At 44.3% G+C, this 15088-nt stretch overlaps 1 protein-coding gene across 3 annotated transcripts in view; it reads left to right on the top strand.

The window, feature by feature from the left end:
* LOC309334268 (protein eva-1 homolog C-like) overlaps nucleotides 1-14678 on the top strand; it is a 31823-nt gene extending 17145 nt beyond the window's left edge. For 2 of the 3 annotated variants that reach the window (XM_081848511.1, XM_081848509.1), the window contains exons 5-8: nucleotides 427-570; nucleotides 2125-2199; nucleotides 6141-6230; nucleotides 7555-14678. In XM_081848511.1, the coding sequence (XP_081704637.1) occupies nucleotides 427-570; nucleotides 2125-2199; nucleotides 6141-6230; nucleotides 7555-7940 (695 nt within the window). In that variant the 3' untranslated portion in view covers nucleotides 7941-14678. The remainder of the gene's footprint in view (nucleotides 1-426; nucleotides 571-2124; nucleotides 2200-6140; nucleotides 6231-7554) is intronic. The other variant, XM_081848510.1, reaches the window with a different exon arrangement.
* The last annotated feature ends 410 nt before the right edge of the window (nucleotides 14679-15088 follow it).

Raw genomic sequence — 15088 nt, 5'->3', positions numbered from 1 at the left:
CTGGGATTGACTTCTGTGGTTCCTGCTTAAAACAGGGTGCTTGTAGACTTCAGGCCGAAGAGATCAGTGAATAGGCAGCAGCAACAGAAGTGAGGAGAAGGGCGCCATTGCCCAAGATCCTTGCAAAACCTGAAGCCAGCAGTAATAGAACCTAAGTGATTAGAGATAACCTTCACACTGATGGAGACCATTTAAATTTACACAGTGGAAGAGAACCTTCAGAATGCCACTGTTATTCACAATGAAATTTCAGAAGTGTGATATCAGGTGATTGTCAGGCCTGTAGTGGGTGGGGGTTGGGGAAGGCAGGATTTAACCTACTTGCCTTATGCTGTTTCCTACCCCTAAGTTTGTGGTTGAACTGAAGCCAGGTGTGGCACTTCTGCACCGTTCTTTGGGACTGAATGCGCTGTGTCCATGCTTTAGAGTGTCTGGCTCCTGATGCCTTGAGGAGAGTTTCCCGGAGGTGTCACAAGAAGGAGAACTGCACCATTGTTGCTGATAAAGCTACTTTCGGAGACCCCTGCTTCCCTGGAGTGAAGAAACAGCTGAGAGTCTCTTATACTTGTGGTAAGCTACGTAAAAAAACTGTAACAAATTGTGCTTGATTGGAAAACTGGCACTGTAGAAATCAGAGGGACAGGAGAATGCTTAAACTGTTTGACAGCTGCAGGTTAAGATATGGATGGCACTCCTACCTATAAGAATTGCCGCTGCCACAAAAAAATCCCCGTGGCCAAAGGCCCTTCTAGGCCAGCATCTTGTTCCTCATAGTGGCCAACCCAGATACCTCGAGGAAGCTCACAAGCAGGACACAAGGACAATAGACCTCTCCCACCATTATCTTCCAGTGACTGGAATTCAGAAACCCTCTGACGCTGTAGGTAGTAAACAGCCATCATGACTGGCACAAGAACTTAAGACCAGCCCTGCTGGATCAGCTCAGTGGTCCATCTATTCCAGCATCTTATTTTCATAGTGGCCACACAGATGCATATGGAAAGCCTGCAACAGCACTCTCTCCTCCTATGGTTTCCAGCAACTGGCATTCAGGAGCCTCTTGGGTTTGTTGATCAGAAGGTCAGTGGTTCGAATCCCCGTGACAGGGTGAGCCCCCATTGCTCTGTCTCAGCTCTTGCCAACCTAGCAGTTCGAAAGCATGCCAGTGCAAGTACAAAAATAGGTACCGCTGCGACGGGAAGGTAAATGGCATTTCCGTGTGCTGTGGTTTCCGTCACCGTGTTCCAGTGCGCCAGAAGCGGTTTAGTCATGCTGGCCATATGACCCGGAAAGCTGTCTGTGGACAAATGCTGGCTCTCTCAGCCTGAGAGTGAGATGAGTGCCACAACGCCATAGTCACCTTTGACTGGCCTTAACCGTCCAGGGGTCCTTTAACTTACCTTTTTACCTTTTATTGAAGTAAATACATGTTATCTCATGTGCTTCCTGTACTTTACTGTTTCTCTCTCTGGGAAGCAGTGACATTAAATAATTCTAGATGGAAGCATTTATTTTATTCATGTGTCTCTATTTACCAGTACTATTCCAACTGTCTCTTGTCTACCCAAACCCCCAAATCTTTATAGTTCCTTTTCATTAAGATAAAACTTTTAAGTTTAATTTTGCTGTTGCTTGCATATTTGATTCTAAGTGTTGCTTGCTTGTTCTTATTAGACTTGGTGTTGTCCTTCTCCTTAGAATAGTTTTGATCTGATGAGTTTTAAGTTCAGTGTGTCATAGTCTGCTTTATTTAGTCTGTCTTGATTGCAGCCTTGTTATGTTTATGTTATTTATCAAGCCATAGTCTGCCTTGTTAAATTCTTAAGGTGCTATTCTTTTAAGTTTTATTCAGAGCAGACCCACTGAAATTAATGAACATGAGTAAGTTAGGTTAATTAATTTTAATGGATTTATTATTGATAAAGGGTCGAATACCACCCCTTGTGTCTTGTGTATATGGCTGTTCCACAAACACACTGACAGTGTGTTACTTTCATGCACAAGCATTCACTGTTGCACACAGTAGCAACTATAAAATGGGCATCAGTCCTATGAAAGTTGGCAGCAAAACCTCCACCATGACACCCCCCAATCACAAACAATGGTTCCTCTTCCCCTTTTTAGTGCCAAGGCAGCTGCTGGAAGAGGTGGGCCGCAACTCCCAAGAAGACCCTTTCTTAATCTCAGACTACACACATGGTAAGTATCCCGCTTTTACCTTAATCACAAGTAAAGCTCTGCATTTAGAATCTGCTGGTAGAATCTTCTACCACCACAATCCATCTAAGGCAGGCAGGCAATCCCTTCTGCAGATAGTGGACTCAGGTGGTGAATGCTGAGAGGACTGTATCCTAACTGGGACCACAAAGAGAGAAGAGTGTGCTATCAGCATGATAAGCAGAATCGTGAGATTTGCAACTTTTTAACCCCCCCAAAAAAACTTTTCAACCCCCCTTTCCTAAACAACCCAATGGGTATTCCAAAATGTAGCCATGAAGTAGGTGGAAAAAATAAAAATGGAAGGTGAGTGGTGGTTAAGTGTTCTGTTTGGAGGGAGTGATTGGTTGCAACCCTCAATAAAGCATTTTGTGCAGGTCAAAATTGTTAATTAGATTCCCTATTGAACAAACTAAGGCCCTTCTGAGCCTTGTTTGTGTGCAGAACAGAAAGCATGAGGGACAAAGCATGTTCCTTTCTTTTCGTCCATTAAGAGTTTGGGTGTAATCTTCGATACCTCCCTCTCTATGGAGGCGCAGATTACAGCTATAACAAAAGCGGCATTTTTTCATCTCTGCCAAGCTAAGCAGTTGGCTCCTTACCTCTCTCGCCCTGACCTAGCCACTGTGATCCACGCGACGGTCACCTCCAGACAATAGTAACTCGCTCTATGTGGGGCTGCCCTTGAGACTGACCCAGAAACTCCAGGCCACCAGGCCACCAGGCCTTTGGTCAGGGCGCAGCCTGACCCCCTCCTCTGGCAATCTGCACAGAATTTTGCTTAATGGTTGCCATCAATTTGATTTTAATTAATTTTTATAATGAAAGGTTTTTAGAATGTTGGATTATTTTGATTGTTGTTAGCCGCCCTGAGCCCAGCTTCGGCTGGGGAGGGTGGGGTATAAATAAATTATTTATTATTTTTTATTATTTGTTATTTCCATTAGCTAATTGCCTTGGTCTAATAGCACCCAGAACATCCTTATTGGCTTCTCCCCCTAGTATTCACTGTATTAAAAGGACACAAGTCTTGTGTTTCCCAGGGGTCTTATCTGAACCTTGTTGAGCTGCATCTCCTTAATTACTGTATTGGCCTAAATATAAGCTGCACATGAATATAAGCTGCACCTTTAAAATTGGAGGGGGGCAGGGAGAAAAAAAATACCCAAATATAAGCCATGGCGGACTGGCTGCACGCCTTTGCCCCGTGCTCCTGGTTTACTCTGCTTTGCCTGCGGCCCCCTTCCCCCCTTCAATCCAATGGTTCAGGGTAGGCTTTGGAGTGGCAGGCGGCAGCGCTCCTGCGGGGGGGGGGGGCATGCCCTTTTGCCTGCAGTGTAAGGTCCTGAATATAAGCCACACTTTAACTTTTCACAATTGGAATTTGGGGGAAAAAGTGAGGCATATATCTAACCCCACTTGGAAGTTTATCTGGTTGTTATACAGTAGACCCTTGGGTTACATTACCTTTGGGTAACATAACTTAATTGTATACCGTACTTCTGGGTTTCGCCATGCGTGCATGCACATGTGCGCAGAAGTGGCACCTCATGTTGTGGACTTTTCGGGGTATGTACGGACCCCTGGAACAAATTAAGTTCATATCCGGAGTGTCCACTGCATTTCTTTAAATATTCGCTAAAGTATTCCCACTCCTCTTTTATATCCAACTCATCTTGATTTCTTATCTTTGCAGTCAACATTGCTAACTCCGCATATTCTATTAGCTTATTCTGCCAGTTTACTTTTGTGGGACTATTTTCACCTTTGGGCATAAAAATCCTTTCACCTTTGGGCATAAATTATTCTTGCCGCTGCTGTTGCTTAGAGGAAGAGACTAAATTTGATTCTAATTAATTTTTATAATGAAATATTTTTAGAATGTGTAATTATTTGATTGTTTGATTATCTGATTATTGTTAGCCGCCCTGAGCCCGGCTTTGGCTGGGGAGGGCGGGATATAAATAAAATTTATTATTATTATTATTATTATTATTATTATTATTATTATTATTAAATACTTTATTGGGTATTTCACCCTCTACTATACTCAATAAGAACATCTCCGTTTTTGTGTTTTTTTGAGAAATGAGAACCTTACCATCTTTTTTTTTTAGTTCTGAGTATATCATCTCCCAATACTCTTTGGCTTTCTTACAACCCCACAACATATGTCCCTTCAATCTCTTCACATTTCCAGCATAAATTGGTTCATTTTGCCCAATTCCATGCCCACCACTTTTCTCAGTTGCTATCAGTTCTGCCTTGAATGGGGATTCCATTTCCCATCTTTGTTCTCCTGCGACTTTCCCTCACTGCTCAAGATCCCACCTGGGCTCACCTAATCTCCTCATGTTCAGAGGGAAATTCATTGCCCATGCTCATTCATGAGGGGCAAGAGACAAGCCATTTCTCCAAAGCAGAAACTGTGTCAGTGAGTCTATCTTGAGTGTTAACACTGTGAGATGAGCAACCATGGATGGAAGCAGCAGCTAGAAGCCAGTTAAAGTATATTAAAGAAGCAATAGTGGTGATGGTTAGGAGGGGCCTTGCATCATCAGCTGTAGTTTTTGTTTAGGGAAGGAGAGCGAAGGCCACCTGGCCATGAAAGAGAAGACCAGAGAGGACAGGAAGCACTGGATTAGGCCTAGCCCAGAACAGTCTGCCCCTTGAGGCAACAGGACAAGTTAGTGCCTATATTTCATCTCGTGTGCAGAAGTGAACTGGGTTGGCAGATAAATCTGACTGCAACATGGCTGATGTGGCAATGCCCTCCATTTCATCAGTGGCAGCATGCTAGTTTAAAGGTGTGGCAAGACAGGTTGGGTGGTGTACACAGCTCTGTCCTCCAGCAGAGGGGAATAGTTGGGAGGCGTAGGAGAAATAGCCACCTCTGCTCTCTGCCCCTGCTGCCTGAAGTCTCCACCACCCTTTGCATAATGGCAAGGCCAGCCTTGCATAGGAAGTGGCCTTGAGTGTAAGCCCTTTGGTCCATCTCTCATGGTATCGTCAACACTGACTGACTCCAGATTGCAGCCAGCCCTACCTTGCTGTAGATGATGGTTCAATATCTGGATGCCACATAACTTGGTTATGGTGGTTACCTCATCCTCAGAATGCACACCTGTCACCTAGCAGAGCAGAGGACTCTGAGATTCATTCTTCATGTGAAAGCAAGGGGCAGTGTGGTGTACTGGTTAGAGCACTGGACTGGGACCAGAGAGACCAGACCCAGTCAGCCCTGAAACTCCCCAAGGGACCTTAGTCTCGTCATGCACTTTCAGGCTAGTCTACCTCAAAGGGCTGTTATGTGGATAAAAACAGGGTTGGGTGGGATAGAAATGGCTACACACGTAATAATAATATCCTTCTGGTCCCTGAAACGTTTTTGGTTAGCAGACATAAATAGGAAGCAGAGGAAGTGAGAGTGAGGGGAGGCCAAAGCTCACCAAAATGTTGTGATGGTGACAGCCCCTACTAATCACCTGCTGTTACATGCTAACTGCCTCTAGACATGGAAGTCCTACTGAGCTCTCATGGTTAATAACCATGGGTAATAAATCTGTTCTTTCTTAAGTTGTCGTCACTACAACTTAAAAGCATAGGAAGTTGCCTTATCTCAAGTCATACCATTGGTCCATCTAGAGCAGCATTGTTTATACTGACTGGCAGCACCTCTCCAGGGTTTCCGGCAGGGGTCTCTCCCAGCCCCACCTGGAGGTGCCAGGGATAAACCTGGGACCTTCTGCATGCAAAGCAGTTGCTTCACCACTGAGCCCTGGTCCTTCACCTTTGTGATTGTGAGTTCCATAGATTACATGATAAAGGAGATGCAGTTTAAGGCTGAACGTCTGTTAGGCAGGCTTCCCTTCTCTCCCGAAACCCTTGTCAGTAAGAACGTGCTATCCCCTTGTTTGCTGCAGGTGGCTGGTACACTGGGCCGAGGCTTTCCAGGCTCCAAGAAAATCTGATGATATTTACTAGCTCTCTGGAAACTTTTGCCCTTTTCTGGGGTATGTCTGACTTCCCTGGGTGTGCAAGACGGGCAGAGTTGGGATGCTGGGGGAAACCAGGCCAATCAGGGCCATGGCACACATTATGTGGGTGGCAAAGCTGTGACTGGGTCTCCCGACCTTTGCGGTAAATGGGGGTGGCACGTAGTTACTGCCAGAACGGAGGAAATGTGCCACTCCCAAAAAAAGAGAGGGCAAAAGGTTTGCACATGCTAAATTATGTGTTAGAGATTCTGATGTAGAAGTGACTGTCATAGCTGAGATAGAAATGCAACGGGTCTTGCCATAGTGGTCTGTTCTGAAAACAGAGGACTGCTTTCTGTAAAGCAGGATAGACTTAACTGTTAAGCAGCTCTTTTAAGCCATTTTTATCAGTTCAGCAGTGCTAGGAGAAAGTTGCTTCGCCTATGTCTCCTACCCCAGCCTTTTCCAGATCTGAAGTATCTGTTAGTCTCACTGGAGAAATGCAGGGACAATACAGATCCCCATCTTCTCACGACAGCAAGACTGTTAGCAGCTTTCAGATGGGGAGTGGGATTTAGAAAAAGGAAACAGCACTCCACTCACTCCAATAAAAACTGAAACCTTAAAGTAAAACTACAAGAAAAGGGTGAACCCATCATGGATCTCACATATCACATTTGACCTTTTGGGATGCCTTTTCTGTGGGTGCAACCCCCACCCTCTTTAAAGACACCACCCTAGAATTGCAGAAGGAAAGCCCACTGGAATGAATGCGCAGGGGTTGCATGTTGTCATCCCCCCACCCCATTTAATCCAGATTTGCCCGTTCTGCAGATATGCAGTAAGTAAAAACTGGGTGTGGAGGTGGTAAATTCCAATTAGACAGGAAAAATAAATTTGGGGTGGCATTTTGATGACAACAGAATTGTGTGCGACAGGGAAGGGGAACCTTTGGCCCTCTAATAGGTTGTTGGACTGCAACTCCCATCGTTTTTGACCACAAGTCATGCTGGCTGGGTCTGATTGGAGATGTAGTCCAGCAACATCGGGAGGGCCAAAGGCTCCTCATCCCTGGTGCAGGTGCTGTAAACTTGCATGCATGAGTCACACTGAGTGCACAATAAATTAGATGTGTCCTCTCTGTCAGTCCATCTCTCTTTTCCTCTAGTTAAACTGCAGACTTAGGTATATGAGGAGGAGAGGGTGGCTGGAGCCGATGCCACATTCAGGAGGCTCTGACACCCCAAACCATGCCCTCTCTGCTATTGGCCCCTCCCTCTCAGCACCCTATCTCTGCAAGGGAGGAGAAGGTGGGTTGGCCCCCCCCCCCGTTGAGTCTTACTTTTCTTTTTCTTTGCAGGCGTTCCTGAGAAGGTGGGCTTTTATTTCCTGTGCGGAGTCTCAGGAGGCCTGGTGTTCCTCCTCCTCCTCTTTGCACCCAAAGTGGCCTTCCTCCAGGATTTAAAGGAGGCTTTCAAAGCTGCAGAGCTGAGCGAAAGCTTAGAGCTGGAGACCACCAAGCTGCAGGATGAGCAGGATGACGAGAACCACGATGACAGCTCCTCCGACTCCTCCTTCCGCCGCCTCACTCGCACCTACCACAACTCCAACAATATATTTGGGCCAGAGCTCACTGCGGCCCTGGAAGGAGCGGCAGACCATATGGGCCACGAGGGAGATGAGATCTGGATACCCAAGGAGTCCAGCCCATATGCCATCCACAAAATTAAGTCTGCTACCAAATGAGAAAGAATTTGCCATGGGAACAAGGTCAGAGCTGTCTGTTGTAAGCTGAGGTGGACTGAGCTCAATGGCTTCGTAGAATTATAGAATCATAGAATCACAGAGTCGAAAAGAATCCCCAAAAGTCATTTAGTCCAACCCCCTGCAATGCAGGAATCACATCTAAAGAATCACTGACAGATGACCATCCAACCTGTTTAAAAACCAATGAATTAAGAGTCCTCCATCTTCCGAGGTAGCCCATTCCGCTGTCCAACAGCTCTTACTGTCTGAAAGTTCTTTCTAATGTTTAGTTGAATCTCCTTTACTGTAACTTTAATCTGTTGGTTTGGGTCCTACCCTATGGAGCAAGCAGAAAACAACCTTGCTCCTCCATCTTCCACATCACAGCCTTATAGATATTTGAAGATGGCTGTGATATCACACTTCAGTCTTCTCTTCTGTAGGCTGATCATACCCAACTCCATCAATTCCTTACAATAAAGGAGATTCATAATGTCTCCAGGCCCTTTATTGCTGGGGCTTTGCGAAGTTGGTTCTGTTATCTTCTTTTCCCATTCCAAAGTATTTGGGGCAAGGGATTAGAAATGTAAAATAAGTGAGTATATTATGAGTAGGTCCCCATTTGCATCTACATTTAAAGCGGTGTTATACCACTTTAAACTGTCATGGCTTCCCCCTTCCAGAGCTGCAATTCACAGAGTGGTTTAACAATCAATCCTTTTCCCCAGAGAACTTTGGGAGTTGCAGCACTGTGAGGGGAATAGGGGGTCTCCTAACAGCTCTCAGCACTTGTTAACTACAGTTTCCAGGATTCTTTCAATGCCTAGTGCAGATGGGACCTTAAGTTACAGAGATAGGGAGCCTGTGGTGACCTCCAGATGTTGTTGTGCTATAACTCCTACCATCCCTTCCCATTGGGCATGCTGGCTGGGGATGGAGTTGGAGCAAGGTGATGCCTTCCAGTTGTTGCTGCACTACACCTCCCATCATTCATGACCACCCCTGGTTGGGGTTGATGGGAATTGTAGTCCAACAGCAACAGAAGGGCATCGCTCTGCTCTTATCATATTTCTTTCATTTTTCTGAATGCCAAACTAGACCAAGTTAGATATAGGAGGAAGAACTGCCGGTCTGCCTGGTTTCAATGGCCTTCAGCAACACTATCCAGAGAAACATTGATGTGGAAACCTAGTCTTTGTTGTTGTTGTTGTTTTAAAAAATACTCTAGCTCAGTATATGTAACACCTGGAAGCTGACTTGACATAAAACTATGTAATGCGAGTTTTGAAAACAGGGAGAGGCTGCTGCATTTAACAGACTGATTTGCTCTTCCTACTGCATTTTTAACCTTATTTTTCAGATATGCTCATGAGCAAAATCCGGCAGCACCTGCTTCCTTCTCTGGATGTGTTTAACAGGCCTGAATGCCAAGAGCTGTAAATCTGAAAATAAAAATATTTTGCACAAAATTTAAAGTTTGGCCATAGTAGTATGTTGTTGTTGTTCTAAAAAAAAGGTTGTGACTTATTTATGAGTTCGGTGTACATTATTGGTAAATACAACAATTGCAAATTAAGGTGAGTACAATTCACTGGTTTATTTGCTGGAGCAAGCCCTGTTGTAATCAGACTTATCTAGTCAAATCTTCTGCTGATGCAGGAAAAATCCTGGTTTGCCACCCCACTGTGGCTGGTGGCATTTCATGGTGGAATGTCAGCAGGGTCACAGTTGGTGGGCTGCCACAGCTTAGGCTCCTACTGTCCAGAGGACCCAATCAGCAGGTTTAATGGGCTCAAGGGGGCTGGGGCATGTTCCAGGTACATAGGTGGCCATTCAGCTTCTGCTCAAAAATGTTTAAGGAGGAAGAGTCCCACAACTGCTGAGGCAGTCTGTTCTGCTGTAAAACAACTTCAGCCACCTGACTTTGGGCCCTATTATTTGGAGCAATAAAACCCCTAAATTTGATCTATGTGACAGCTCTTCAGATATTTGAAAATCGATATTAAATCAGCTCTTAATTGGCTCTTCTTCTGGCTAATAATCCCCAACATCTTCAGCTGAATGGAAACTGAGATCACATTCACACCATACATTCGGGGCACGTGAATTTCCCCAAAGAATCCTGTAAATTGTAATTTAGCCCTAGCCAGCCCTTAACAAAGTACAGTTTTATTTAATAATAAAAACTATAGCAATATTTGGGGAAAGCCTTTTGTTTTAAATCTGGACAGTGCTATTTTTCTAGAAAAGGAGGTACCAGAACCCACTATGAACACATCCCTCATTCTCTTAGAATAGCAATGGGGCCCACCTGAGAGATGCCAGAACTGAGTGCCAGTGAGTTCTGGGTGGGGGGAAAAAGCCCTGGGTGTGGATATGACCTCTGCAGGAACACTCTGATGCTCCCTCAGGGAGCTCTTTTTCATTTCAAAGGGGCTTGTGTAGACGAACACCCTATGTATTTGTGCCCTCTCTGTTCTTTAGTAATACCTCTTACCCCCGCAGCAACACCTGTGACTGGAAATAAAGGAGGGAAAATGGAATGTAAATTCAAACGTCTGTCAGCAAATAGGAAAAAATTCTTAATTCCACCAGTCTTTGAAGCTTAGGTTCCTTTAAACACACACACACACACACACACAGAGAGAGAGACCTTTCTGTTCCTTGTCTAACAATGGTTCTGCTGATGGACATCTTTGTTTCTTCCAACAAAGGTGTTTGCTTGTACAGTCAGTATGTGAAAAGATAACTACACACAGGCTTCTTGGATGTGTGTTGTGTTAAAAGTGGCTGGAATGCCACTGCCAAAAAGAGAGAGGCCTATTATGTACTTGGACCTCCTTATCACTTGTACTAATCTAGGGGTATCCAACTTTTTTAGGCCCTTGGGCACGTCTGGATTTTTGAGTGAATTCTTTGGGTGCCACCTCCTCTTGCCCTGTCTCTCCCCCCCCCTCCTACTTTTAGAAGGGTTCTTCTAGGAAAAGTCAGGTCCAGAAGCATTAACCTGAGTTGCTCTTCCAACTTCCCTCCTTCAGCTCTATGTACTTTTCAAGGAGAAAAAGGCAACCTCGCTCATCAACTCACAACGAAGGGACCAGCTTGCTGGGGTGTGAGGATTCACAGGCTTTGCATATTGTTTCGGGAACTGCGGTGTAGGCATGTCTGGATTACATTTTCAACCGTATCGATTTTCTCCCCCATTCCTACATTTTTAGTCATACTTTTCCAATATGGCTAAAAGCAGGGAAGAAAGGGAGAAGGCAATTTTAAAGCTGAAAATTAGCATGGAGGAAACCCAGTGCCAGCCTTCTGCATTCAAGTGTGCCCGTTGCAAGACATAGCGCATAATAGTTTTAAAGCAAGAAAAAGCATGCTTTCTTCAGAAGTTTTGCTGTACCCACTGGCATATCTGCGTAAATTCAGTTGCTTAATCAATCACTTAACCAACTCATTCATACAATGGATTCTTTAAACTAGTGGCAGCCCTAGAATTAAACAAGGGCAGAACCAATTACAGCAGAGTGAAGTAGGGCATTGTAGAAGGAAACCTGAGATGTGTCCTCAAGGTTAACACATCCAACTTGCCTGAAATCTCCCAGCATGGCTTCCCCCCCTCCCCACTCTTTGCTCAGAGTGTAATTCACCCTCTGAGGCTTCTCTTCGCCCTCCCCATCACCTTTGCAACCCACAGGTTCAAGGAAATAACATCAGACTTACAAGACAATCATTATTGTTTTTTAGACATTTAGATAGTGTATTACCAAGCTTGCAAGGAGTTAAAAAGTACAACATTCAGAAATATAAAAAGTCTCTCTATGCATCTCCATATACTGTACAGTGGCAAGAATCTGAGTTCAAAAGAGGGTGTGAGCACCCCAAATCAATTTTTCATTGACACGCACAAAAGGAGTCAATAAACTGTTTCCGTCATTCTTGTGTGACCGGTTCACAATAAGACAGACTAATGCAAATATAGAGATAGCTAGATTAAAGTATAGGTAGGAGACTTAGATTACCTAGGCTGTACAGAAATACCTCAGGAGTGGGGGTGGGGGGAAGTTTATATAAATCCACTTAGGTGTAGAGCAAGGAAAATGGATTCCTAAGAGAAGCAGGCTTGAAAAAAAGAATAATTACTCTCTAGGCATTTTTTTAAAAAAACAACTGTAACCCAGTTAAAGAAAAGACAAGCACAGGTATCCTCTAGCAAAATGAGGATTTGCGTGTTTTTTATGGGTGTAGTGTCAGGATTAATGATTGTTTTCCTTTTTTGAGGGCAACTCTAAACATGTTTACTTTGGAGGCAAACCCCACTGAGTTCAACAGGACTTGCTGTCAAGTAAATATGCTTACAACTGCAGTCCAAAAATGGATTTTTTTTATTCTACAGAAAATCAAAAGGGAGGAGGGCAAGGTTCTGAGGCAGATATGAATGAAAACCAATGTGCAAATCTCTTGCTAGCAGGAATCCGGCAGCCTCAACATTATAATGCAATCAAGTAAAGGTTTAGCCACCACTGCTAATTTCTCCATTTCACCTCCTTTTCAATGGTTTTTCTTTTCTTTTCCTGAGCAGTCCTATGTGACATTATACAAAGTTTAATGGCATTTCATTGCTTACCTGCCACACATTCAGGCAACAGTTTTTCTAGAAAGCATCCGGCACTTATCTTTGTAGATTCACCCTGTAATGTGGTGGTGCTTGACAATTAAAAACAAAAAAGGCAAAAAGCAAAGCAGACTGCTTCTCCTTGCACCTCTGGTGTGTGTTGTGTGGTCAAAATACATTCATGGGATGAATCTTCATTAGAAGTGAAAGTGCTTGTTTGAAGCCCTTTGTGGGGATTTTTCAAAAAATATATCTATATATCTCAAGGACACAAGACCAACCCCTCCCCTACGATCGGCGATGATTCATCTATGAGAAAGTACACTTGTCCTGGTCAACGGGTTTGTTACATTGGGAGAACATTCATCCTGTTGGCCCAGTAATGAGCTAAAATGGTACATTCATGTCTCTGCAGCAATTGCCAGCAGTTAGGGGTGGACTCTCTGTCCTGTGTCACTTACACTGACACTCAATCTTAGGTCGGTTTGGTCTTGTTTTGTGCAGTGCTTTTTTATTTTTAAAAATGCATGAAAATTTCGTAGTTGAATGGTTCACATGACTGCAGACATTTTTGTATGTATTCTCCCAAGACAAACACTGCCCCCCACCCCTACCCCCAGTGTGTTCCCACCAAATATGCATTTTAACTGTAAAATACATACTTCCATGCACACATTTTTAATTATTATTATTTTTTGTACTTGAAAACTGCATTACCGAATCCAGAGAGTTTTGTAATCTGATCAGGGGTTGTGCTCCTGCAAGCAAGTACAGGACCATTGGACTGGGCTGGTCTGCTTTGAAAAGTGGACCCAGCGAATTCCTTCCCTACCAACAATGCCACATCCCACACTGGCTTTTGCTGCTTGGTACTCCTACTGTTGATAGTCATACCACCACCGCCATTCTATTTGCATGCTGCCTTTCCATAGTTAAAACCATGCTGAAGTGGGAGTTTTATGGGAGCACACACACACAAGGTCTGATTTCAACTACAGCAGGAAGTGGTTATGAGTAGGGTTGGTTGAGGCTGTGCCTTGACAGTCAGAAGCTGCCAGAAAGTTTGCAAAATAATAATGATAAATCCCCTGTCAAAGCTGTGATTGAAAGAACACACACATATATCTATGTAGGAAGATGGCTGCGAAGCAACGCAGTTATTTTACCCTGTTAAATTCAAATGGATTCGCTGGTAGGTGAAAAGCAAGGATAACCCAGAACTACTCATGGCAAAAGGGGATCAATCCTAAATCTGGAAAAAAATTGCACTCAATTTTATTTAATTTTTAAGAATCTGAATGGCAGGTTTTCCATTTTGAAAAAAGGGGGGGAAATCAGCATTTCAACGTTAAAAACAAAACCTGCAATTCTATAGAAGTCTACTCAGAAGTAGGTCCCATTGAGTTCAACAGGACCTCTTCCTAGGTAAGCATGCATTGGATTGCAACCTGAGTCTATCTGATTGATTTTTAAGCCCATAATGTTAGGTATTAACTTGGCAAACCCAAAACTTTTAGAAGTCTCCCCACCCCTAAATTTAACAGGATCCAGACTTGGGAATTTGGGTATATGCATCCATCCCCGGCCCCACACCAAAGCAGATTCAAGATTGGAGAATTCCACCCACCCTACTCTATCGATTGCCCGCTTTGTAGAATGAAAACCACAGAAGGCACCCAGCAGGCAAATGATTCTGCCACCAGGACTTGTCTGGGGAAGCAGAGGATATTGTATCTGTTCCTGGCCTTAGGACACCTGCTCTGAAAAAAATGTAAAGAATCCAGGTTGTTAGGGTCTACAATCATTGGTACTTCAGCACATTCCTGAGTTTTGCTTGAAGGACAAGGATAGCCCCATAATCCCAATTTTCTGGGCCTGGGGACACATTTGAAAACCGAAGAAAAATGTTGAGATCACCATAAAATACCCATTTCACAGCGGAAAATCTGGTGATGCTCAGATCCCAACACCCTCCCCCCCATCAGCAGGCAAAACACACACATCCCCCAAACAAACAGAACACGGGGGGCGGGGGAGGCAGGCAACACCCTTCTCCCAAAGACAACTTGTCACAGAACCAAAAATACTCTATTAATATATATATATGTATATACACAAATAAAAACTGGGAGGGGTAGGATATCTGTGGACACCAAGGTGTGCATCTGAGGGTACCATGGTGCTCACAAGCACCACATCAGGGACCTCAGAGCTCCGGGCAGAAATTTCTGAAACAACTACAAAGCTTTCCCCTTTCCTGCATTTCTCCCCTCTGGCACAAGTTCTATTTGCCTGGCTGTTAGATTTGGAAAAGGGAAGTGCCAATCACGTGGACCTTGGTAATGAGCCACTTGTGGGTAGGAGGAGAAATAAAGAACTGCATAACAGGATGGTGCCAGAGCCCCCAGAAGGCCCTTTTGGTTCTCTGGCTTTTGTTTGTTCCAGTCAAGCTCCAACCATGCTTGGGCAGGACTTGGAGGGCATGAGAAACAGACAAAAGTTGTAAGCGGGATCAATGGTAGGGAGTGGCGATCTG

The sequence above is a fragment of the Podarcis erhardii genome, assembly GCF_964252035.2.
Source record: "Podarcis erhardii genome assembly, chromosome: Z".
NCBI classification, from domain to species: Eukaryota; Metazoa; Chordata; class Lepidosauria; order Squamata; family Lacertidae; genus Podarcis; species Podarcis erhardii.
Note: the sequence above shows the minus strand (reverse complement) of the source record. Positions and strands in the feature narration are given on the sequence as shown.